A 24122-nucleotide genomic window follows, 5' to 3' on the forward strand; every position below is an offset into this window, starting at 1 on the left:
ATTAACAATTCCAGTGGGTCAGAAGTTTACATACACTAAAATCACGGTGTCTTTAAACAGCTTGGAAAATTCCAGAAAATTATGTCATGGCTTTAGAAGCTTCTCATAGGCTAATTGACATCATTTGAGTGAATTGGAGGTGTACCTGTGGATGTAATTCAAGGCCTACCTTCAAACTCAGTGTCTCTTTGCTTGACATCATGGGAAAATCAAAAGAAATCAGCCAAGACCTCAGAAAAAAATTATAGACCTCCACAAGTCTGGTTCATCCTTGGGAGCAATTTCCAAACGCCTTAAGGTACCACGTTCATCTGTACAAACAATAGTACGCAAGTATAAACACCATGGGACCACGCAGCCGTCATACCGCTCAGGAAGGAGACTCGTTCTGTCTCCTAGACATGAACATACTTTGGTGCAAAAAGTGCAAATCAATCCCAGAACAACAGCAAAGGACCTTGTGAAGATGCTGGAGGAAACAGTTACAAAAGTATCTATATCCACAGTAAAATGAATCCAATAGACATAACCTGAAAGGCCGCTCAGCAAGGAAGAAGCCACTGCTCCAAAACCGCCATAAAAAAGCCAGACTACGGTTTGTAACTGCACATGAGGACAAAGATCGTACTTTTTGGAGAAATGTCCTCTGGTCTGATGAAACAAAAACAGAACTGTTTGGCCATAATGACCATCGTTATGTTAGGAGGAAAAAGGGGGAGGCTTGCAAGCTGAAGAACACCATCCCAACCGTGAAGCACAGGGGTGGCAGCATCATTTTGTGGGGGTGTTTTGCTGCAGGAGGGACTGGTGCACTTCACAAAATAAATGGCATCATGAGGATGGAAAATTATGTGGATATATTGAAGCAACATCTCAAGACATCAGTCAGGAAGTGAAAGCTTGGTCGCAAATGGGTCTTCCAAATGGACAATGACCCCAAGCATACTTCCAAAGTTATGGCAAAATGGCATAAGGACAACAAAGTCAAGGTATTGGAGTGGCCATCACAAAGCCCTGAACTCAACCCTATATAAAAGTTGTGGGCAGAACTGAAAAAGCGTGTGCGAGCAAGGAGGCCTACAAACCTGACTCAGTTACACCAGCTCTGTCAGGAGGAATGGGCCAAAATTCACCCAACTTATTGTGGGAAGCTTGTGGAAGGCTACCCAAAAACGTTTGACCCAAGTTAAACAATTTTAAAGGCAATGTTACAAAATACTAATTGAGTGTATGTAAACTTCTGACCCACTGGGAATGTGATGAAAGAAATAAAAACTGAAATAAATCACTCTACTGTTATTCTGACATTTCACATTCTTAAAATAAAGTGGTGATCCAAACCGACCTAAGACAGGAAATTTTACTAGGATTAAATGTCAAGAATTGTGAAAAACTGAGTATATAGTATATAGTTTGTATTTGGCTAAGGTGTATGTAAACTTCCACTTCAACTGTATAAGTCTCCAACTTCAGTGATTTTTTGCAATTCGTTCCAGTCATTGGCAGCAGAGAACTGCAAGGAAAGGTGTCCAAAGTAGGTGTTGGCTTTGGGGATGACCAGTGAAATATACCTGCTGGAGCACTTGCTACGGGTGGGTGTTGCTATGGTGACCAGTGAGCTGAGATAAGGCGGAGCTATACCTAGCAAAGATGTATAGATGACCTGGAGCCAGTGGGTTTGGCGACAAATATGTAGCGAGGACCAGCCAACGAGAGCATACAGGTAGCAGTGGTGAGTAGTATATGGGACTTTGGTGACAAAATGGATGGCACTATGATAGACTGCATCCAATTTGCTGAGTAGAGTGTTGGAGGCTAATTTGTAAATGACATCACCAAAGTCAAGGATCGGTAGGATAGTCAGTTTTACGAGGGTATGTTTGGCAGCATGAGTGAAGGAAGCTTTGTTGCGAAATAGGAAGCCGATTCTAGATTTAATTTTGGATTGGAGATGCTTAATGTGTATCTGGAAGGAGAGTTTACAGTCTAGCCAGACACCTAGGTATTTATAGTTGTTCACATATTCTAATTCAGAACCGTCCAGAGTAGTGATGCTAGTCGGGCGGGCGGGTGCAGGCAGTGATCGGTTGAAGAGCATCCATTTCGTTTTACTAGCATTTAAGAGCAGTTGGAGGCCACGGCAGGAGTGTTGTATGGCGTTGAAGCTCGTTTGGAGGTTTGTTAACACAGTGTCCAAAGAAGAGGTGGATCAAAGAATCACTCGCAGCAAGAGCGACATCATTGATATATACAGAGAAAAGAGTCGGCCCGAGAATTGAACCCTGTGGCACCCCCATAGAGACTGCCAGAGGTCCGGACAACAGGCCCTCCGATTTGACACACTGAACTCTGTCTGAGAAGTAGTTAGTGAACCAGACGAGGCAGTCATTAGAGAAACCAAGGCTGTTGAGTCTGCCGATAAGAATATGGTGATTGACAGAGTCGAAAGCCTTGGCCAGGTCGATGAAGACGGCTGCACAGTACTGTCTTTTATTGATGGCGGATATAATGATATGCTACAGACCCCACTGAGCGAGTTAGAACATGAAGAATCATATTTGTCTTGGTAAAACGTATTTTATAACATAAGGAAGTGAAATTTCATCACCACAGCGCGTTTAGTGGGTGGACACCCTATAATATGCTAACTCCAGGCTGTAGCCAGATGTACAAAAATGTATTATTGTGGATTCTGTCACCATGGGCCTTCAGACACAACTCAAGGAAGCTAAGGATAATTTGACCTAAATATTGATTTAGCATTTACTATCCCTTTAAAACCTCCCAGTTTGACCACACCCAGTAGGTGGCAACAATACACCATTTTTGTGTAGTCCGCCGATAAAACCTCAAAGAAGACGACGTAAACAGAAGTAAGCCGTGACCAAAAACTATTTCCACGTTTGCGTTTTTGTTGTCATTTAGACGTTTATTAACACCCTGCAACTCAAAATATGACTCATTTAACTGCATAGCATCACAAACTTACCCCAGGTATTATTTAATTCGCTTTGGAGACGGGACTTGGTTGATAGATGTTATCTAAGTAACGCTAACTAGCTAGTTGCTAAAGTTACCTAACAATGGCTATGGTTTTTCACACTCAAATAGCCTCCATTATGGAGGTGTTAGCGAATGCTGCTGTGGCAGAGATCTGTAAACTCGTAGACGACGACTATGCAGTGTTTCGTTTGGAAATAACTCAAAGCCAGAAAGAAAACAGGGCATTGCGGAGGAAACTACAGCTACTGGAACTGAAGAAGGTGGCACGGGAGCGCGCAGAGAGGACAATGCGAGAGCGCGTCATCGCCAGTCGTTTCAGTGGTGTCAAGATCCTCGACCGATACAGAGGAATTGCAAGAGGTACATTTTGCATGAGGCTGCGTGGCCTGTCTCCCCGTTACCCTCTACACGTGACTTTGTGTTAACCACATATGGTTAACCAGAATTGGGTCTTGGTTAGTTTTTGGATAGTATGCAATAGCCTAATTCCCCTGATTACTTGCAATATAGCGTTGAGCATTGACAGTAGCTAACCTAATCACCTCTTTTCCCCCAATCACTCTCTTGGGTGAATTACATCTCACTGGAGGCCACGTGAGCTTTGTGAAGCCAGCAGGACACAATACATGGAGAGATGACCAACCAATCACTGTTGATGAGGGGAGTGGAACCTCAACCCAGCAAGTTATCTTCATAGAGGTTAGTGTAATAGTATTAAATCAAAATTACAGTACATTTCAGAAAGGCTCCCATGAGCTATTAATTTGCTTACATGGACATCCTCATTTATCTGCCATAAGGGAGCGAGCTTGTGTGACTTCTCTACAACATTGTTACCCAATTCTACTCCCGAGTGGCACAGCGATATAAGGCACTGCATCTCAGTGCAAGAAGCGTCACTACAGTCCCTGGTTCGAATCCAGGCTGAATGACATCCGGCCATGATTGGGAGTCTCATAGGGCGGCGCACAATTGGCCCAGCGTCGCCCGGGTTTGGCCATCATTGTAAATAAGAATTTGTACTTAACTGACTTGCCTACCTAAATAAAGGTTAAATAACATTTTAAAAATACCGTCAACCCCCCTTCTTGTGTCAGTCTGCAGATGTAGAGTCTGCAGGTCCTGGGGTCAAGCTGGAGAGATCTGAAGGAGAGCACATCCAGACTGGAGTGCCCCCTGTAGCCACAGAGGACCCCACCACCGCCCCAGGGGCGCCAAGGACCCGACGCAGCATCACGAAGGTCGGTGGAACGCTGAATGCCGTCCTCAAGTCAGAGACCGACACCAAGAATTTAATGGGTCAGGGGCGACTGGGCTGTCCTCCTGCTCTCCGCTCAGAATATTTACTTGATGGTAACCCGAGCCCGAGGATGGATCTGTCCCATCAGGACTCAGGTGACACGTTACAGATTGGCAATGATCCGTCTTGTTCATATGCTACAGAGATGATACCTAGTGACATGCCTGTCGGCTTAGAAACACAGACTAATCCAATGAGAGGGGACTGGAACCAGTACAGTAGTAGTGTATACTCTGAAGGGTCCCTAGATAAGAAAGGGGAGGTAATAGTCCTTGATGAGGTGACTGTGAAAGTGGAGGGTGACTCTCCTCTGACATGGAATGCAAACGAGACTCACTTTGGAGAAGGACACTCACAGGGCAACACCAATGACTTCTCAGACTACAGAAAAAGCTTAGCGACCAATCTAACTGTCGCAACCCACTCCCCTTTACACACGCTCAGGGATCGCGACCCACTGTCCACGCCGATGGCATCTTCCGATTCACAATACCTTTTCGATCAAGTATTGATCTCAAAGGATCAAAGGGCCAAAGCACGGGGAGGGGGAGCCACATCAGGAAATAGTAAAGAGAAACGGTTCCTTTGCATGTTCTGTAACAAAGGCTTCAGCAGCTCCCAGAAGGTGGAGATCCACCAGAGGGTCCACACAGGGGAGAAACCCTTCAGCTGTACCCAGTGTCATATGCGCTTCACCCAGGCTGGTGACCTGAAGAGGCACCAGAGAGTCCACACAGGGGTAAAACCTTTCAGCTGTACCCAGTGCCACATGAGCTTCGCCCAGGCTGGCAACCTGAAGAGGCACCAGAGGGTCCACACAGGGGAGAAAACAGCAACCCCCTAGTGTGAGAAGAGGTTCTCCCACCAACACCAACTGAACATGCACTTATAAGTCCACACGGGAGAAAGGCCGTTCGCCTGTACGCGCTACGAGAAGAGGTTCTCAGAGGATACACCAGCAGAAAAAAAAAACATTCCACGGATTGACCTAGAAAGTAACCATTCCACTCGATAGCTTCTGACATTTAGATCAAACCCTGCATTAAAGACTAAGATGAATGTTAATTGGTGTCAGCAGAAAAGATCCACAGATGCATTTGGAATAACGAGAGTAGCAAATTTCAGTGTTGAATATTCCTGGGTAGAATATTGAATCCAGACCTGTGATATATAAGCCTAAAAGGTCTGTTTCATAGTGTTTGTACTGTGTAGGATATATGATGTTCAAGTACAGAATATTTTTCCCAAGACACTTTTAATGAGTAAATGAATGCAGTTTATAAAGGTCATGCAGATTTTTAGTTGAGACGTGCATGTGTGGTTTTCATATGGTGTATTTAAAAAAAAAAAAAAGTGTTTAATAAACACAAAATGGGACTTTTCTTTTATTAAGACTCTTTAGTATACATCACATCTGATCTCACCATATTCTTAAAACATCAGGCAGCGCTTTATAACCAATACACATGTATAAAAAAATAAAAAGGCCATTCCAGCCAACCGGACGCACTTGAATAGCCGTTTTTACATGGTCCTTCGTATTGTCGGATTCTGACTCGGCTATGGTTAAGATGTTCCATTACCCAAAACAGAATTAAATTCTGATCCCAAAAGAGAATAAAATTCTGCGCCCAGGAGGCAGATGAGTTATCCTGCCCTGCAAAGTCATATGAGGCTGTTGTCACCACCCACAACACACGGACGAAGCAGTCGAGTCCCAGAAGATGAGCTGTGAGGTCTTACACACCTCTCTCATCACACAGTCAACCACTGGTCAGGTTGTGACCACCCTCACCAGCTGGGAGCTGCTGAGGGACTACGAGGACCTGCCCTGTAAAAGAGAAGAGATCAGGAGGGCATACTCTAAGGTACAGCTGTCAAACATATGGCCCACAGCTATACATTTTTTATATAATTTTCTTGGGGTTGGAGGGAAACAAACTCAATATAGATAAAAATGACAAATCGAAACAGTAGAAATGATAATGGACTTACATTTACAGGACATTCAGAGTATTCAGATCCCTTGACTTTTTCCGCATTTTGTTACGTTACAGCTTTATTCTAAAATGGATTACATTGAGAGAAAACAATCTACACACTATACCCCATAATGACAAAGCAAAAATTTTGCCAATTTATTGAGAATAAAAAAACTGAAATCACATTTACATATTTTAAAGTATTCAGACCCTTTACTCAGTACTTTGTTGAAGCACCTTTGGCAGCGATTACAGCCTCGAGTCTTCTTGGGTATGATGCTACAAGCTTGGCACACCTGTTTTGGGGAAGTTTCTCCCATTTTTCTCTGCAGATCCTCTCAACCTCTGTCAGGTTGGATGGGGAGCGTCACTGCATAGCTATTTTCAGGTCTCACCAGAGATGTTTGATCGGGTTCAAGTCCGGGCTCTGGCTGGGCCACTCAAGGACATTTAGAGACTTGTCCCGAAGCCACTCCTGCGTTGTCTTGGCAGCGTGCTTAGGGTCGTTGTCCTTTTGGAAGGTGAACCTTCACCCCAGTCTGAGGTCCTGAGTGCTCTGGAGCAGGTTTTCATCAAGGATCTCTCTGTACTTCGCTCCGTTCATCTTTCCCTCGATCATGACTGGTCTCCCAGTCCCTGCCGCTGAAGAAAATACCCACAGCCTGATGCTGCCACCACCATGCTTCACCGTAGGGATGGTGCAAGATTTCCGCTTGGCATTCAGGCCAAAGAGTTCAATCTTGGTTTCATCAGACCAGAGAATCAGAGTCCTTTAGGTGCTTTTTGACAAACTCCCAGTGGGCTATCATGTGCCTTTTTACTGAGGAGTGGCTTCCATCTGGCCACTACCATAACATCCTGATTGGTGGAGTGCCGCAAAGATGGTTGTCCTTCTGGAAGGTTCTCCCATCTCCACAGAGGAACTCTGGAGCTCTATCAGAGTGACCATCAGGTTCTTGGTCACCTCCCTGAACAAGGCCCTTCTCCCCTGATCAGTTTGTCCGGGCGGCCAGCTCTAGGAAGAGTCTTGGTGGTTCCAAACTTATTCCATTTAAGATTGATGGAGGCCACTGTGTTCTTGGGGACCTTCCAATGCTGCAGACATTGTTGGTACCCTTCCCAGATCTGTGCCTTGACACAATCCTGTCTCTGAGCTCTACGGACAATTTCTTCGACCTCATGGCTTGGTTTTTGCTCTGACATGCACCGTTAACTGTAGGACATTATATAGACAGGTGTGTGCCTTTCCAAATCATGTCCAATCAATAGAATTTACCACAAGTGGACTCCAATCAAGTTGTAGAAACATCAAGGATGATCAATGGAAAAGGATGCACCTGAGCTAAATTTCAAGTCTCATAGGAAAGGGTCAGAATACTTATGTAAATAAGGTATCTGTTTTGTATTTATTTTGTATTTTTTTAAATTTGCCAAAAATTCTCAACCTGTTTTCGCTTTGCCATTATGGTGTGTGTGTAGATTGATGAGGGAAACATTTTATTTAATCAATTTTAGAATGAGGTTGTAGCAACAAAATGTGGAAAAAGTCAAGGGGTCTGAATACTTTCCGAATGCACCCTATACAGTTTCTTCACTGAAATTAAACCTAGACATTCAGGGAGTATCGACGATTCTCAAAATGATGGATAGAGTACTATCTTCAGCACATTTTGATGGCGAAGAAATACATTTTCATTGCGGCCCTAGGACTCGAGTCACGGGAGTCCGCTTCTGCTCCCCAGCAGATCAACACAACTCGAGTGCACAGTCCACCACACCAAGGTCCCCTCCTCAGCCAGCCTGTCAACAAGCAATAGTTAAGGAGACTCCTGTTCCAGTCGTGGTGCCACAGCCAGCCGCTGCCATTGAGCCTGTTCTGGCTGCCGTTGTGGAGTTGTCCTCTCCTACCAGAGGTGACCCCGTGCTAGTCGAGACTGACGCTCGGGTGCCCAATGTTCGATTGTCTGCTACCCTGGAACCTTAAGCCACGAATTCTCTACCTGCTCCTGGCACGGAACCCAAGCCAGTGGTGGATCCCTTGCCTGCACCTAGGATGCAGCCTCAGCCTTTAGCAACTGCTGATGTTAAGTGCAGCCGGACGTTGGGGGCCTCTCCAGCCACCACTGGTGGGATCAGCCCCATCCTGTCTTCAAAGTTAAGCCAGCTGCCGTCAAGGTCCGGACCTCAGCCACAAGGACTCAGCCCACTCCTGTGGGCCCGCCCTTGCAGTCACAGCCTGGTGGGAGCTGCAGGTCCTATGCCTGGGGTCCCTCCTGATAGCACCCTGGTAGCTCCAGTCTGAGGGTTCTGCAACCTCCAGATCTTCCAGACCTGGACTCAGAGGACTCTCCAGTCCTTTAGGATCAGAGTTCCCCTCCTTCCTGGTAGGGTCGGGTTTAGAGTTCCCTGCGTCCCCAGTAGGGTTTATGTCTGCCTTAAATAAGTGTAGAGTTCCGTGCCTTCCTGTTAGGTCCAGTCTATCCTGCCCCCTTGGTAGGCTCTCAGTTTCCGGCCGTACCCAGTCTTCAGTTTTTGGCCCTAGTTGCAGGTTCACACTGTTCTGGCTTAGGTTCCTGCCTTAGTGCTAGGCCCCCAGTCCTCTGCTGTTCTAGGTCCACAGCCACCTGCACTAGTAGCCCCTAAGTTTGCTGCTCTGTCAGGCCCTAGGCACCCTACCCTGCTAAGCCCAACGTTTGCTTTGCAGTCAGGTTTTCAGTCTCCTTCACGGATCTCAGCCCCCTGCCTTATTAGGTATGCAGCTTCCTATCCCGCCAGGCTTAGAGCCCCCTGCCATGCTAGGCCCTAAGTTAACTGCCCCATTGCAGGTCTGCAGTCACCTTCCCTGCTTAGATTGCAGCCACCTGCCTGAGTTGGTAGACAGTTGCCTAGCCCACCAGGCTGAAGGTGTTCGCATGCTTCCCAGCCGAAACAGTTCGGTAGAGTTTGTGAATATATTTTGATGACATTTGGTGACGTTTTTGTTAGTTTTGGACATCAGTGAGTTTTTTCGGCTGTTCGGGCACACATTTTTTCTGGAGGCAAGCAGAAGTTCGGAGCCGAAGTCTACGCACCTTCATCAGTGATTGGTCAACAGTAGGGATTCTTCAATGAAGTCTGTTGTCGTTCAACGAGAGACGACTCATTTTCGTTGAAAAATACTGCACCAAACATCTTAGACGTAAAACTGCGCAATTAAGATCTATTCGGTAAAAACGTCACGATTAATGACTGATGTCTTGAGTTATCTTGGATTAATTCTGACTATTTTAAGGAACTATTCTGGCTACAGCATCTCAAAATTGACAAAAAGTACTATTGCTGCTTATTTCTCATTTTTCAAGCGAATGTCTTTTAAAGGGAATATGCGAGCAGTTCAGTTCGATATCCGAGTACGCCTAGGCGTCAGCCTAACTGAAGCATGCAGACACCTTTAGAGCCCCTTGCTATGCTATGCTATGTTCGCTGCCCCATTGGTGTTTTTAGTTGTAGACAGACGACAAGTTTGGCGGGTGACCAAGTTTTCAGAGTTTTTTCTAGAAGTGTTGTGCGTTCATCCGAAATAAACCACAAAATCACTTCTGGTGTAAATGTATGTGCAACTGTGTGGTGGTGACCAAGGGCCAGATTCAGACTTATGAAATGTACACCTTTCCTACGCATTTCTCAGTAGCTGGTAGACGTACCTTGTGCATGCATGTGAGTAACAGGCTTTGCAGGCGTGGTTCCCTTGCACGGGCTGAATCCATTTAATTCAACCGCTGAAATCGCTCTAACTGGCTGGCCAACAGATTTTCTTGTGGAGTTTTCTTTCAATAGGGTTTTCAGGACATTTATCTAAAGCCATCCCTTTAAATTAGGTGTACCTTTAATTATTTGAATTTTCTCGACAGACTCACTAGAATATATGGAGAGAATGGTTCAGAATATTTGGGATCAATGAAAAGAAGGCCATGTAAATACATGCATATTCGTCTCTTTTTCAGCACCAATTGTTAGATTTAAAAATACTCTGATCTTGTAGATTTTTTAGTGTTGGTAAAGTATTTATGAATCATACATAAACAGGTTTGGGGAGCCTATTACGCACAAAATATATTGGTGAATCAAAAATACTGGTTTGATTCGTTATGAAAATTGCCAAATGAAATTGTTTATTCCATGAAATATTGGAAGGTGAGACAAGTGTACAACAGGAGTTCAACAAAAGTCCTATAAATCTTCCCTAATCACGGAACTGTGACGACAACGGTCCACTCGTTGTGATCCGTGCTCCAGATTTAAACTGCTCTGTATGATCTGCGTTCCATAATGATTCAAATAGGCTACATGTCCCAAATTATTGCGCAACTTGTAATACGTTAGCCTAACACAATCCACTATTGCTAGCGACCCCCAGGAACAACCACACAGACATGGCAGAGGAATGAAAGCTAAACTAACAATGTAATTAAATTATGCCTACAAAAATCAAGCCATAGGCCTACAATTAAAATTCAGAATAATGACACAGCGATTTATATTTTTTTTAATGCTTTTTTCACTTGGAAGCAGGTGTGCTCGACCTAACTCATGGTTTCCTCGTGCATAAAGGTGGCGGAATTATGCGGGAATCAAGTCAAGGTCAGAATATGGCATCTGCTGACACACCTTCATTTCTTTGAAACGAATAGCATGGATATGGACACATCTGCCTGGTTCTTGCCTGACCGCCTGGGGTCAGACCTAAGTAAAGTCGGCATTAAGTCACTAGCGTATGAGGGCTCAGACGGCGCCAGCTAGCCGTTTTTACAATACTTACTGAATATACCGACACACAGCCACACACAAACACCTACTGTACACGTCAAACTAGTTTAGTCAGGTTTGTCCAATAATGACATTTGACTTATCATAACTGACATGTTTTTACCCACGTGATATTTATGTCCACCATGATGGGTTTAACAACAATGAAGTCATTCTGTAACTACAGTACAGGACTCGTAGTGGGGATGGGTAAACACTCCATGTTGAAAGTGTGTTTATTATCTGTGCCTACCTACCTGAGGGAGTGTATGTCTGTCTCTTCCAGGAGGAGGAGGTGCTGCTGGTGAAGGAGGGGTGAGAGGAGGGTCTGGGGGAAATGCACAGGCCCATGTATAGAGTATAGTGACATGTAATGTAGTACTAGGTAGTTTATAGTTCATTCTGTTAGTTTTGGATGTAGTAGGGAACTGGATGAGGAGAATGAGGGAAGAGTGAGTATGATGAGGCAGCTTAGATTATATGGTGATGGTTGGTGTGACGGTGTCTGTAAAAATGCTTCACTGATGGAAAGTGACAACTTTGTCCTGTTTGATACTGGTGTTTTATAGTGAGATAATGATAGTATCTTAATTCATGTTTACTTGACATGAAGTAGAGATGCTGTGTGTAATGTAATATTAAACATTTTCCTAAGTATTTTAACATTAATTTGACCAAAGGGAGGGTACCAGATTTACAGAAAAAGTAAAGTGTTAACCTAATGAGAAAAGTTATTCTACTTGTCACATATTGTTTTGTGCAATAAATGTGATTTGTTTTAATTAAATACGAATTTGACTCTGTCCTGACTGACTTGGTTATTTTTGTAGGGACGGAGTTTGGACATAAAAAAATTATTCCAATGGCTCCATATTGTTAGGTACTTCAATCAGTTTTAGAGATGGGCTTGACTGTGGTTAACATTTTATAATATAATGTCATGTTTCTGTGTACAGTAAAGAGTTTCTTAAATAAACCTTTATGCCTTTCTGTACCATCTTTGTTTGCAGTCTGCAGTCCTTGAAGACCTGCTGATATCCAGTGTTACTGGTGGGAGAGAGTGGACCTCTGAGATGGCTGGTCACAAACCCTGGCTCCGTCTCAGAACCCTGGATCAGGAGCCATCGCTCTTCCTTCCCGAGTTATTATCAGGACCCAACCGCGAGGGACAGAGTCTCCATCACAACCACTACACAGAACACAACCAGTGGACAGGAGGACTGAACAACCTCAGTCCTGGTGGTCATCAGAGAGACAGAGGCTCCAGTCAGGGATCCAGTCTGCAGCCCAGACTCTTCTCTTCACAGTCTCAGTGCAGGGATGAAGCAGGGCCTGGAGCTGATAGAGATAGACCCTCCTGTTCCTATGATACAAACACCACAGTATCCATGATGAACAGATCAGGTCGCCCTGGGCTTTAGCCTTCACAGAGAGTGGCGGGACACCCCTCTGGTGGTAGTCTTCTCTTTCAAGGTCCCGTCTAATGCCTACAGAAAGGGTTCATAGAAGGGACCTGGGTCTAACCTTCCTCAGCTGCCTCAAGGAGAGGCCCTTCATGTGCAAACTATGTTACAAGAGCTTCTCCTTCCTGAGTAACCTTATCAGACATAGGAGTGTCCACAATGGGGAGAAATCTTAGCAGTGTGGCTTGAGATATACACAGGGGACATCTGGGAACCATTCTTTAGCTGATATTATAGTTATCATGTTAAGTGTATTGGGGTAACGCTTTGTTAACTTGTCATTTGTAAATAACTGTTTTTAGAGAGATGGTAAACATAGGCTACAACAAGTAAGCACAAACCTTAGCTCATCTCCTTTTTCTGTAGTGTGAGTCAGCTTGACGTACAAGTACACCCCCTGGACAAGACGCTAGTCTATTGCAGAGCCTTAGCTTTAATCTAGTTCCTTACCACGGAGTGCCAATCCTAGACGCATCAGGGCCCATTTTTACAGTATTTGGTATGACTAGGCCAGGGATTAAACTTAACCTTCAAATCTCAGGGCAGACACTAACCACAAGGCCCACGAATATTTACCTTACTGAGGTAAAGTCAGGTTATTTTCTACTCTATTCTTGCTAACACACTACTCTTTATAAACGTCAGCTCAAAAAATACTGACCATAGGATATTTGATGTGTAATGTAATAAGCAGTACCGTATTTCAAAAAACACCACGCATACCTTTTTAATTTAATTATACCCTTCCAGCTATGACGCAAACCAATAAGATCCTTTCTCTTAAGTAAACGGAAAGTAACAAGGACCAAGAACGATTTCGATGTTAGCGCTTTTATTGTTATCTAGACGTTTATTAACACCCTGAAACTCAAAATGTGATTCATTTAACTGCACAGCATCACGTACTTACCTCAGGTAGTCTTTAATTCGCGCTGGAGACAGGACTTGGTTGATATATGTTATCTAGGTAACGCTAGCTTGCTGCTAACAATGACTAACTATATGGTTTTTCACACTCAAATTGCCTCCATCATGGAGGAGCTAGCAAATACAGCCGTAGGAGAGATCTGTAAACTCGTAGACGACGACTATGCAGTGTTTCGTTTGGAAATAACTCAAAGCCAGAAAGAAAACAGAGGGCTGCGGAAGAAACTACAACTACTGGAACTGAAGGTGGCGCGGGAGCGCGCAGAGCTGACAACAAGAGAGCGCGTTCTCGCCAGTCGATCTAGCAGTGTCAACATCCTGGACCGATCCAGAGGAATGACTAGAGGTACATTCTACAGAAGGCTGCCGGCCCTGTCGCCCCGTTCCCCTCTGCGCATGTGTTCAGATGTGTTACAGAATTGGGTCTTTGGCAGTTTTTGGATAGTATCCCATACTTCCCCAGATTACTTGGCTATCTTGCACATATATTTTTTTTTTAACCAGCCAAGTCAATTAAGAGCAAATTCTTCTTGCAAAAACATTCTTTACCGAATTTCCTATTGTCATACTCAAGTTTAAAAAAGTGATGCATGGAACATAGTCAATCAATAAATGGTGTATCAACAAGTTATGAGAAGTGTTACTTTACATCCAGGGCCAGATTACCGAATAGGCACTCAAGAGTTCTATTTTCATTTCATCTGACCAAAGCACCGGCTCCAATCCAAGTGCCAATGCCATTTAGCAAACTTCAGGCGTTTACATTTGTTGGTAGTCAGATTAATCAGTCTGCAATACACAATTAATTGGTATATACCATCTGAAACTAATAGGGATGGGCATTGACATTTTTTGACTGTTGGAGTGCTCGCATGCTTTTTTTCTGAGTATTCCAATGGGGGGGGGAGAATGTTTTTAGAACAAGGCCCGCACTGGAAAAAATATGTGCATTTATCTATATGCCAACAGATAGATATGCCTAATTTATCATAACCGTTACAGATAAAATACTACTTGCTAAATTGCCCTGTATATATTCAGTCATTTAAAAAGAGATTAATTTATTGAAATCGTAATATCAACTGGTAGTAACTGGATTGTTCACAATCCTCCCCTGATTCAGAATATACCATTTTCATTGTCCTGGTGTAACCGATGTGAAATGGCTAGTTAGTTAGCGGTGACGCGCGCTAATAGCGTTTCAATCAGTGACGTCACTCGCTCTGAGACCTGAAGTGGTTGTTCCCCTTGCGTTGCAAGGGCGCGATGGGTAACGATGCTTCGTGGGTGTCAGTTGTGTGCATGGGTCCCTGGTTCGAGCCCAGGTTGGTGTGAGTAAGGATGACAAAAAGGCAGGGAATACCGTTTACAGGGAATTTATTCTTTCGCACGGTAAGTTTGGGGAAAAAGGGGCTGGACGGAACCAAAGCAAAGAAAGTAAATATCAAAGCCCCCTGTCCTACATTTACGTCATTTAGCAGACGCTCTTATCCAGAGCGACTTACAAATTGGTGCAGAGGAAGGCACTCCCTAGGTGCCTTCCCCCTGGGAATAAATTAAACAGAAACACAAATGTAAGTAACAATTCCAATAATCCAAACACTGCGTCCTATTGACACAGACTTATCCAATCAGCTACCTCAGTAACAACTAACAGAGTACATACAAAATCTCTTTCTGAAAAAAGACACACACACACACACACACACACACACACACACACATATAGCTGGAGAAGGAGTTGTTAATTGGAGACAGCTGCATCCTGACGAGGAGGCGGGGTCAGCTCTCCAATCAGTAATGGGGCCGACCAATCAGCTGCTTGGAGAATTTCAGGAAGCCATAACCTGAAACACACTCACAAATACACAAACTACAACACAGAAACTAGGGAACGTAACACCTCGGTGCCAAACTGAACCACCAGCTCTCTGAAAAGTTGGGTAAACAATACTTTCCTGTCTGTATTTTGTCTCAAAATTCACAGCTGCCAGAGTAAGTTTAAATGTATAGTATGTACATTTACACAATTTTACATTTGGAGGCATTAGTTTCTGGCTGTATATACCAATTCATTGTGTATTACAGCCTTATTAATCAGAATCATTTGTTGGATAACATGAAATAGAGCTCTATGGCCACGCACACCAGTGATGTGTTTGTCTTCGAAATGAGAATGCATGAGCAGAAAATAACCTCATACCTTACTGTAAAATATAGTGGTGGATCTTTGGTCCTGGGGCCCTTTAAGGTCAACTGCATCATCAACTTTACCCAGTTGCAGGCAGTGTCAATAGTGTACAATATACCGTTGAGCATTGACAGTACCTCACCACCTCTTTTCCCCCAATCTCTCTCTCAGGACATCTTACTGGAGGCCACAGGAGCTTTGTGAAGCCAGCGGGACACAACGCGTGGAGAGATGACCAACCAATCACTGTTGATGAGGGGAGTGGAACCTCAACCCAGCATGTTATTGTGATAGAGGTTAGTGTAAAAGTGTAACATGAAAAATGACAGTACATAAAATGTGGCCCATTAATTAATATCAGTCTGTGTCAGTCTGCAGATGCAGAGGCTAGAGGTCCTAAGGTCAAGCAGGAGAGGTCTGAAGGAGAGGACCCACTACACAGAAGACACATCGAGATTGGGACGCCCCCTGTAGCCACGGAGAACCGCACTGCCACGCCCCAACCCAGGACCTGCCGCAACATCATGGAGGTCAGTAGAATGCAGAACACTGTCTTCAAGTCAGAGACAGACACAGAGACTTTAACACAAAGGCTCTTACACACAGGATCTGACCACAGATCAGACCCAGAGAGACTGGAGCTGGGGCCATTGGACTGTCCTCCTGCTCCCGACTCAGAGTAACCTGAGCATGAGGACGATTCAATCTCATTGGGACCCTGGCAACATATCCTTGGGTTTAGAGACACAGACTGATCTGTCTAGAGAGGACTGGAACCAGTACAGTAGTAGTGTATAGGATCCAAACAGGGATGAAATCCTTCAGCTGTACCCAGTGTCATATGCGCTTTACCCAAGCTGGACACAAGAAGAGGCACCAGGTGGTCTACACAGGGGAGAAATCCTACAGCTGCCCCTAGTGTGAGAAGAGGTTCTCCCACCAGCACCATCTGAAAATATACCTCTAGGTCCACACAGGAGAAAGGCCGTTCGCCTGTACGCACTGTGGGAAGAGGTTCTCAGAGAGGAGCTACCTCAGCATACACCAGCAGAAAAACCATTCCACTCTAGAACATGAACCATGTTTCCATTCACAGATTTTATGCAAGTAAAGTCATACCGAGAGAAAAAACAAAAAATCATGGCAGCTGTGATGGAAACAGGAAGTTTCGGTACAATTTTCTAAATGCCTACAGAATTTGTTTGTTCGACAAGGGATCTTTTTGCATCTGTAAAATTAATTATGAGAGAAAGGGCGGTGGAAACGCCTTAATGCGCAACTGTTGATATAAAAGACATCATATCGAAGTAAACTTGGGAATCACGCGATGGCATGGTGTGTGATCCTCCCACTACGACTCGGGAAAGCCATGTAGTTTATTAGGCTACAGAGGGTGGTGAAAGTGCACGGTGATCTTGATGCTCATTTTCAAAGAAATATCAATGCTTGACTTCCATTTGACAAATAAATATTCTTGCTCTTTTCCATAATAATATCATTATGTAGACTAGCCTACCCGCACTGTATTTGCGAGCTGTTGGCTAGAGTGCACGTGCCAAGACCAGAGTGGGCACATTTGCTATTATTAAACGCAACAGTTTGTGTGACAAAACTATCAGTAGAGTTTAAAATGCGATGGAAACACATTGAACGTAATATTCTTATTCTGTACATGAAAACGTAAGCGAAAAAGTACATTTCGTGTGCGCTACGTCATCACACACTGATTTTTTTATTTTTTTTATCTGCATCAAGTCAGTTTGGTGGAAACACCACTGGTGGGAAAATGCGCACATTTTCTTTCAAATCTGTTGTCAATTGAATGGATACCGAGCTATAGAAAGTAACCATTCCACTCGATAGCTTCTAACGTTTAGATCAAACCCAGCATCAAAGACTATGATGAATGTTCATTGTCAGCAGAAAAAATCCAGATACATTTGGAATAATGAGAGTAACAGCTTTCAGTGTTGAATATTCCTTGGTAGAATATTGCATCCAGACATTGTGTGATATACTAAGCCTAAAAAGTCGGTTACATAGTGTTTCCACTGTGTAGGATATATAATGTTTCATTATTTCCATTCAACTACTTAATTATATATACTGTATATAAGGCATATTCAATGGGGTCCTAAATTATGGACACACTTGATAAAGATGAACATACATTTTTTTGTTCAGTATAGTATTTCCCTGATCTTTATCAAGGGTGCCAATAATTTTGCAGTTACATTTGCATGCAAAGGAATTTGACTCTGTGAAATCGTATAGGACTCAAACATAGTGGGGATGGGTAAACACCATGTTGAAAGTGTGTTTATTATCTGTGTGTACGTACCTGAGGGAGTGTGTCTGTGTAATCTGTATCACCTGTCTCTTCCAGGAGGAGGGTCCAGAGGTGCAGCTAATAGAGGAGGGGTGTGAGGAGGGTCTGGGGAACCCTGAGGGGACCATAGTCATGAAGGACAACCAGACTACACCTCCTGAACCCACAGAGGAACCAGCTGAGCAGCACAGGACCACACACATTCTCACTGAGGTGAGCCCACTGTGAACTACTGTCTGAATGGTATTATGTCAGGGTCCGTATCCACAAAGTCTCTCAGAGTAGGACTGGTGATCTAAGATATCATTTTATTCATTATGATCTAAAAGGCAAAACTGATCCTAGATCAGTACTCCTTCTCTGAGACTCTTTGTGGATATGGGCCCATGTCTTGATTCGTTGTCTTAAGTGTGTGACCATGCCTTTTGAATGATCAAACCATTAAAGAGTGTCAAGTAATCAAATCAACTAACATGTTTGCATTGTACTCACAGCAATCCCTCATTGCCCAATCAGAAGATGCTCCATAGCAGGGTTCTCATATCAGATTTCTTGATCCAACATCCTCTCACTCTGTACTCTTACAGTCAGTATACATGGAGGATGGGAAGCCTGATCTACTGCTGGTCAAAGAGGAGACAATAGAAGATGAACCAGAGAGCATTGATCTGCTGAGTGGACTAAAGATGGGGGAGCAAGGTAAGGGAGAAATACATACAGCCTACGTACAGTAATAGATCTTCAATGGGAATAGTGATGCACCTGGTTATTATTCTTTCTTAATTTTCTTAATTCATGAAATCAATACAACTTATGTTTCGTTACCAAAACACACATTATTATGTATGAACTTCACCAGGTAATTGACTCAAAACTAGATATGGAGTTTTTTCACTGCCATGTTTGTAGTCTTTTTTGCAGGTGGTTGGCTGGAGGCTAACAGAGGAGACTGGGCATCCATGTTAGATTTCCAGACCCAGGCCGGTGCAGCCAAAGGCCCAGGGGATGACATCACTGAGCAGGACAGGACTAGAGGCAACATAGCGGAGATCAGTGGATGGGACAGTGTCTTCAACTCTGGGCTGGGGAACAACACTGTTAACCACAACCAGAAACAGACTGTCGAACACAAAACAACAAACAAACTTAGTCTCCATGACAACAGACTGGCTGAGACCAGGGTGAGGAGTAGATTTGGTCCACGGGGACGGGGAGGTGTACATATGCGACGGGAGAGAACAGACACAGACTCGGCTAGCGATGCTCCTTCCTGCTCCTATAGTTGTGATTCAGAGAGACTGATGGTACCTCAGGTTAACCCCCTAACAGGTGCTGCCTTCAGCCTGCCTTCTATAGGATCTATCAACTGGAACATGGACCCTGTGACAACACAGACACTCCCTGGCCTTCGTCCTCACACTCTCCTAATGTTAAACCAGACCTCAGACAATGCCAGTGCCTCAACACTAAATGGCTACACAAGCCCATTGACAAATGACAGTAGTAGAGACGTAATCAGTAAAGGTGGCAGGGCCAAAGAGAAGCGCTTCCCGTGTTCGTTCTGTGGGAAAGCCTTCACTTTCCCCAAACAGGTGGAGATCCACCAGAGGATGCACACGGGGGAGAAACCATTCAGCTGCCACCTGTGCCGGGCTAGTTTTTCCGACTCTTCCAACCTGAAGAGGCACCAGAGAATGCACACGGGGGAGAAACCGTTCAGCTGCCACCTGTGCCAGGCAAGTTTCTCACACTCATTCAACCTGAAAAGGCACCAGAGGGTCCACACAGGGGAGAAATCCAACAGCTTCCCCAGTGTGGGTAGAGGTTCTCCCACCAGCACCAGCTGAAGACGTACCTGAAGGTCCACACGGGAGAGAGACCGTTCGCCTGCACACACTGCGGGAAGAGGTTCTCAGAGAGGAGCAACCTCAGAATACACCAGCAGAAAATGCAGACGGCCCATGTATAGTATAGTGACATGTAGTAGTACTAGTTTGTTTGTTTGTAGTTAATTCTGTTGTTTTGGGGTGTAGTAGGGAACTGGATGAGGTGAACTGAGGAAAGAATGAGTATGATGAGGCAGAGTAGATGATATGGTGATGGTTGGTGTGATGGTGTCTGTAAAAATGCTTAATTGATGGGTACAACCCTAACTGCTTGTCCCTTTAGGTTGCTACTGGTATTTTATAGTGAGATAATGAGTGCCTTAATTCACATTTACTTGACATAAAATAGTGAAGATGTGTGTAATGTTGAACCTTTTCCAAAGTATTCAAACATGTATTTTATTAAAGTGAGGGTACCAGATTTACATTAAAGGTAAAGTGTTAGTGAAAAGTATCATGTATCGTTTTGTGCAATAAAAGTACTGTACTTCACGTTATGTGAGTGTATATGACCATTTTGTTGAAATTAAATACAAAATTGACTCTGTGCTGATTGACTTGGTTATTTTTGTATCATTGCAAAGACTCCAATAGATCCATATTGTTAGGTACTTGAATCACAGTGTTAGAGAATGGGGTGACCGTTGTTAACATTTTATAATATCATGTCATGTTTCTGTGTGTACAGCAAAGGGTTTCTAACATACCCCAACCAAAAACCAGGGATAGATGGCCGTATTTGCGCAAAACTTTGGAACCGTGAACCACCGCATTCAACCACGGTAAGGTGACCCGGAACATGGATGAGTACAAATAGACCAGCTACAAACTCCGTAAGGCAATCAAAGAAGCAAAAAGTCAGTACAGGGACAAAGTGGAGTTGCAATTCAACGGCTCAGACGCATGTGGCAGGGACTGTTAACTCTTAAATGGCTGCCAGCCCGGACGGCATCCCAAGGCGTGCTCAGAGCATGCGCAGACCAGCTGGCTGGAGTTTTTATGGACATATTCAATCTCTCTCTATTCTAGTCTGCCATCCCCACATGCTTCAAGATGTCCACCATTGTTCCTGTACCCAAGCAATCTAAGGTAACTGAACTAAATGTCAATAACGCCCCATAGCACTCGCTTCTGTCACCATGAAGTGCTTAGAGAGGCTAGCCAAGGACCACATCACCTCCATCTTACCGCCCCAACAGATCCACAGACGACGCAATCGCCATCGCGCTAGAAAAAAACACCCTATCCCACCTGAACAAGAGGAATAGCGACTATAGCTCAGCTTACAACACCCTAGTGCCCTCAAAGCTCGTTACCTTGGAACTCATCCTTGTGCAACTGGGTCCTGAACTTCCTAAAAGGCTGACCCCAGTTGGTGAGGGTAGGCAACAACACCTTTGCCACGCTGACCTTTAATACGGGGGCCCCCCAGGGATGTGTGCTCAGCCCCTTCCTGTACCCCCCTTCCTGTACTCCCTGTTCACCCACGACTCCAACACAATCATCAAGTTTGCTGACGACATGACAGTGGTAGGCCTGATTACCAACAATGATGAGACAGCTTACAGTGAGGAGGTTGGAGCCCTGGCGGAGTGGTGCCAATAACCTCTCTCTCAAAGTCAACAACAACAAGGAGCTGATTGTGGAGTACAGGAGACAGAAGGGAGAGCACGCCCCCATCCACATAGACTGGGCCACAGTGTGGAGGGTCAAAAGGTTCAAGTTCCTCTGTGTGCACATCACCGAGGACCTGGTATGGTCACATCAGCACCATGGTGAAGAAGTTCGGCATTGCCCTTACGACCCTCACAAACTTCTACAGATGCATCATTGAGCGCTTTCTGCCGGGCTGCATCACCGCCTGGTACAGTAACTGCACCACCCTCAACCGCATGGCGCTTCAGCGAGTGCACGCTGCCGGCCCTCCAGGTCATTTACACCACTCTGTGTCGATGGAAGGCCAAGAAGATCATTAGGGACCTCAGCCAACCGAGCCACGGACTGTTCAATCTACTACCGTCTGGCAGACGGTACAGGAGCATCAGAGCTGGAACCAACAGGCTCTGTGACGGCTTCTAACATCCGACCAACAGGCTGTTGAACAGCCATCACTGGCTGTCTGCCTGTCCTGCACCTTAGAGACTTTTTTTAACACATACTCCCACTCACTCACACAAAATACCCACACAAGCTCTCTCGCTCTCACACACACGCAGACTTTGCACTCATATATACACTCACACACATGCATACAACCATACTCACAAACACATTCAACACTGTTCTGTCCCATGCATAGAGACATTGGACACTTCCCTTTTTTTTATTTTTATACTGTTTATACACACTGTATTTATATACTGTATTCTCGACATAGCTCACTGTAATATATCTACTGCTGTACATATCATTCATACTGTGTATATACGCACAGATTGCTATTTGGATTATTGATAGTGTTATTTGGATTGATTCGTTCTGTTATTTCTTATGTCATTCATCAGACGCTTTTATCCAAAGCAACTTCTTAATTTGAATTTTTCATTAATTGTTTGACATTGTACTGCACTGTTAGGAGCTGGTAACAAGCATTTAGCTAGTAACTAACATCCAATAAACTGTGTACGCCACCAATAAACTTTGATTTGATTATATAAACCTTTATATGCTCTTCTTTATAATTTGTGTTAATGGATGGCAGTTGATGAGGAACTGCTGATATCCAGTGTTGTTGGGACTGAACACCTCCCTGTGCAATTGGATCCTGGACTTTGACGTGCCGCCCCCAGGTGGTAAGGGTAGGTAACATCTGCTACACTGACCCTCAACACAGGGCCGCTCAGAGGTGTGTGCTTAGTCCCCTCCTGTACTCCCTGTTCACCCACGACTGTGGACGCGCACGACTCCAATGCCATCATCAAGTTTGCTGACGACATGACGGCGGTAGGCTTGATCACCGACGACAATGAGACAGCCTACAGGGAGGAGGTCAGAGACCTGGCAGTGTGGTGCCAGGACATCAACCTCTCCCTCAACATCAGCAAGACAAAGGATCATGGACTACAGGAGAAGGAGGGGCGAGCATGCCCCATCCACAGGGCTTTAGTGGAGCATGTCGAGAGCTTCAAGTTCCTCTGGGTCCACATCACCAAGGACTTAACATGGTCTTCTCACACTAGCACAGTCATGAAGAAGGTGCGACAGCGCCTCTTCCCCCTCAGGAGGTTAAAAAGATTTGGCATGGCCCTTCAGATCCTCAGCTGCACCATTGAGAGCATTTTGTCTGGCTGCATCAACGCTTGGTATGGCAACTGCACCGCCCTCGATCGCAAGGCACTACAGAGGGTGGTGTAGATGGCCCAGTACATCACTGTGACCGAGCTCCCTGCCATCCAGGACCTCTATACCAGGCGGTGTCAGAGGAAGCGCCGGAAAATTGTCAAAGACTCCAGCCACAGACTGTTCACTCTGCTATCGCACAGCAAGCGGTACCGGAGCGTCAATTCTGGGACCAAAAGGCACCTGAACAACTTCTACCCCCAAATCATAAGACTGCTAAATAGCTAATCAAATGGCAACCCAGACTATTGCATTGACCCTTTATTGCACCGACTCTTACACTGACTATGCACACTCGCTGGACGCTACCCACACACATACTTACACAGACACTCGCAACACACACACTACATATGCTCACACACATAGCTGCTACTCTGTTTATTATCTATCCTGATTGCCTAGTCACTTTTACCCCTACCTACATGTACATATTACCTCAACTATACTGAACAAAAATATAAGCGCAACAAGCAACAATTTCATAGATTTTACTGAGTTACAGTTCACATAAGTCAGTCAATTTGAATAAATGAATTAGGCCCTAATCTATGGATTTCACATGACTGGACAGGGGCATAGCCATGGGTGGGCCTGGGAGGGCATAGGCCCACCCACTTGGGAGCAAGGCCCACCCACTGGGGAGCTAGGCTCAGCCAATCAGAATTGTTTTTTCCCCCACAAAAGGGCTTTATTACAGATAGCAATACTCCTCAGTTTCATCAGCTGTCCGGGTTGCTGGTCTCAGACGATCCCACAGGTGAAGAAGCCAGATGTGGAGGTCCTGGGATGGTGTGGTTACACATGGGCTGGAGGCATCTGTGGCATTGTGTTGTGTGACAAAACTGCACATTTTAGATTGGTCTTTTATTGTCCCTAGCACAAGGTGCACCTGTGTAATGATCATGCTGATGAAT

At 44.7% G+C, this 24122-nt stretch overlaps 2 protein-coding genes and 2 long non-coding RNA genes across 4 annotated transcripts in view; 2 read left to right on the top strand and 2 right to left on the bottom strand.

The window, feature by feature from the left end:
- LOC106610046 (uncharacterized) lies at window positions 1-5684 on the top strand. Its single transcript, XM_014209169.3, has 3 exons — window positions 1-3363; window positions 3593-3702; window positions 4101-5684. Exons 1-3 carry the CDS (start codon window positions 3084-3086, stop codon window positions 5145-5147), a joined length of 1437 nt encoding a protein of 478 aa, XP_014064644.1. The 5' UTR covers window positions 1-3083; the 3' UTR covers window positions 5148-5684.
- LOC106610055 (uncharacterized) lies at window positions 5660-13581 on the bottom strand. The gene is made up of 2 exons (XR_014393068.1): window positions 13444-13581; window positions 5660-6134 (listed from the first exon to the last, which is right to left on the bottom strand). It is a non-coding gene; the product is annotated as an uncharacterized LOC106610055 (long non-coding RNA).
- On the top strand, window positions 13524-20419 carry LOC106610053 (uncharacterized). The gene is made up of 6 exons (XM_045723170.2): window positions 13524-13806; window positions 15823-15947; window positions 16023-16181; window positions 18038-18193; window positions 18568-18679; window positions 18902-20419. The coding sequence occupies exons 1-6, from the start codon at window positions 13524-13526 to the stop codon at window positions 19825-19827; spliced, it is 1761 nt and encodes a 586-aa protein (XP_045579126.1). The 3' UTR covers window positions 19828-20419.
- Window positions 14821-24122, bottom strand: part of LOC123744281 (uncharacterized) — a 10538-nt gene continuing 1236 nt past the window's right edge. Inside the window, exon 2 of the long non-coding RNA XR_014393069.1 lies at window positions 14821-24024. This is a non-coding gene — a long non-coding RNA (uncharacterized LOC123744281). The remainder of the gene's footprint in view (window positions 24025-24122) is intronic.

Source organism: Salmo salar, chromosome 08 (assembly GCF_965601325.2).
Source record: "Salmo salar chromosome 08, fSalSal1, whole genome shotgun sequence".
NCBI classification, from domain to species: domain Eukaryota; kingdom Metazoa; phylum Chordata; class Actinopteri; order Salmoniformes; family Salmonidae; genus Salmo; species Salmo salar.

Coding starts and splice junctions, on each gene's coding strand:
- LOC106610046 (XM_014209169.3), top strand. CDS start 3,084: ATGGCTATGGTTTTTCACACTCAAATAGCCTCCATTATGGAGGTGTTA. Junction 3,364..3,592: donor ATACAGAGGAATTGCAAGAG/GTACATTTTGCA, acceptor ATCTCACTGGAG/GCCACGTGAGCTTTGTGAAG. Junction 3,703..4,100: donor AGCAAGTTATCTTCATAGAG/GTTAGTGTAATA, acceptor TTCTTGTGTCAG/TCTGCAGATGTAGAGTCTGC.
- LOC106610053 (XM_045723170.2), top strand. CDS start 13,524: ATGACTAACTATATGGTTTTTCACACTCAAATTGCCTCCATCATGGAG. Junction 13,807..15,822: donor ATCCAGAGGAATGACTAGAG/GTACATTCTACA, acceptor TCTCTCTCTCAG/GACATCTTACTGGAGGCCAC. Junction 15,948..16,022: donor AGCATGTTATTGTGATAGAG/GTTAGTGTAAAA, acceptor AGTCTGTGTCAG/TCTGCAGATGCAGAGGCTAG.